At 30.0% G+C, this 2,263-nt stretch overlaps 1 protein-coding gene across 1 annotated transcript; it reads right to left on the bottom strand.

Moving 5' to 3' along the window:
- Nucleotides 1-885: 885 nt before the first annotated feature.
- Nucleotides 886-1,281, bottom strand: LOC145006768 (protein S40-2-like). Its single transcript, XM_078965821.1, has one exon. It carries the CDS (start codon nt 1,279-1,281, stop codon nt 886-888), a length of 396 nt encoding a protein of 131 aa, XP_078821947.1.
- Nucleotides 1,282-2,263: the final 982 nt, after the last annotated feature.

The following is a 2,263-nucleotide window of genomic DNA, read 5'->3' as shown; positions in this document are numbered from 1 at the left end:
TGAGAAAAAAAATATATATATATATATATATATATATATATATATATATATATATATATATATATATATTATTTAATTTCACAGTTAAACTCTATTAATAATTCCAAAATTATATAATGTTAAAGGAAAGATTTTAACAAGATCATTCTACAAATTTCAATATTTTGGTATTATAAAAATTAAGTAATGTTTACAACTTTTTATATTAATTATTTAAAAAAAATCATATATTATATTATATAAGTCTCACAATTAGTATAAAGAATATTTCAAGCATATAATCCATTTTTAATGAACTATAAGAAATATAAATGTTATTAATAAACAATTTAAATAAGCTATCAAATTAATAAACGACTTTATCAAATCAACTAGCGCCTTCCATTTTTAATGCAATGTGTAATTCAAGTCAATCCATCATATTAATAAACTATTTTATAAAAAACAATTTTACAAGATTGTCGAATTTAAAGATTGATTAATTAATTAGAAGTAGAAAGAAAATAACTTAATAATATGGGACTTGTGGAATTTCTCTTAATTAAGATGACAACAATCTTACAAACATAAATTACATTGTTCTAAAGATAGAACTTAATTCGTATCTACATAATTTTGTTTTATTATATTTACACACAAATATATTCATTGTACTTCTCATGAATTTATTTTTGTAGTTTTGTTCAAAAGAATTCTAATAAATGTATATAAATAAAATAAAATAAAGAATTAATAAATAAATAAATGTTAAATTATATAATGTAGTTCATTTCTTTTCACATGAACAAGTTCGATCCATAATAATTCAATGCTATACTTTAAAGATTTACTCACGAAATCACCTTAAACTCATCTCCAAATAACATGAAAATGGCGATGCAGTCGTCAAGTTTCCAGAAATCCAGTCATTCTCAGAACGGAATTCCTCATTTCACTCAAATCTCTTCCTTTCAACGTCCTTCCGACTCCAGAACAAACGGAAAACGCCATGTTCGTCACCACTCGCCGCCGCACCATCACATGAGGAGGCACCAGTTCTTCTTCATCTTCGTCTTCGTATTCGAATAAACTTGGTTTCATGTAATGAAAGAAAGCGAAACTCTCAGGAATATCCACCGCCTTCGTTTTCGTCCTCTTCTTCTCTACCTTTTTCCTCTTAACTCTCCGTGATTCCTCCGGATCGGAGTCTGTAAAGCATTTTAAGGAACGATCGCCGTCGTCTACATTGTTTCCGGTGAATACAACATCAGATTCATCAAATTCTTCGTTAATTTCCGTCATCGGAGAGCGAAATCAGCTGAGATTTGATAGACGATATGATGGAGTTTGAAATGGTGAATGGTGAAGAACGGAAATTTATAGGGGATGGAATCGGAATCGGAATCGTCGTGAGTACGCAATCATTCTCTGTCGTTTGAGTGTGGGCCCAGTTTTCTCTCTCTCTAAAAGTCTATGTTTTCTCTCTCTAAAAGTAATTAATTGTGTGTCAGCTGCCTAAATTATACAGATTGGCTTACCCAGCTTACTTGTGGCTCACGTAAGTGTGTACAAGCAAACCTTCATAGAGTACAACTTAAGCTACCTTCCATGGATTACGTTGGGAAGCTTCTATCCATATTTTTGTCTCTTATGAGTGGAATTGTAGACAGTTATCTATTTAATTTTTTTAAGTTGGAAATAAGGTTAGTGGACATTAAGTGTGTTGATCGGGTAAAATTTTTGGGTTTCGAGTAGAACATGTATTTTTTTTAAAAAATAATACACGATACCCGACCGATATTGTAATTCGGGTTTCGGGTATTCGGGTTTTAGGTCGGGTCGTGTAATTATCGGGTATAAAAGAAAATGTTTTTATTTTATTTTATTTTTTAATTATTGCATTTGGATTGGTTTAATAAAAAATTGGGTAGCAAAATATTACATTTCCAGTTAAAGAAGCCAAAGGTATGTGAGTATTTTGAGGAGCATACACATGTCATTCTAGTCTATTGAATCTCGAGGAAATTAACCCCATGCTTAACATACATATGAATCCAACTAATTTTGGGTTATATTGTAATCTCAACTACAACAATTTATCATGTTTATTATTAGATTAAATAACTCTTATTGGGTTATATTCGATTCAAAAACAGAATTTGCTGCACCACTTCATTGTTACTGTTGTATAATGTATGTTCATGATGCATAGCTAGTGAGAATATCCATAAGGAGAATTTTCAGCTTATAACGAAGATGGAAGCTGAGAATTGCGTCTTTGAGG

This window comes from Lactuca saligna, chromosome 7 (genome assembly GCF_052625555.1).
Source record: "Lactuca saligna cultivar CGN05327 chromosome 7, ASM5262555v1, whole genome shotgun sequence".
NCBI lineage: Eukaryota > Viridiplantae > Streptophyta > Magnoliopsida > Asterales > Asteraceae > Lactuca > Lactuca saligna.
Note: the sequence above shows the minus strand (reverse complement) of the source record. Positions and strands in the feature narration are given on the sequence as shown.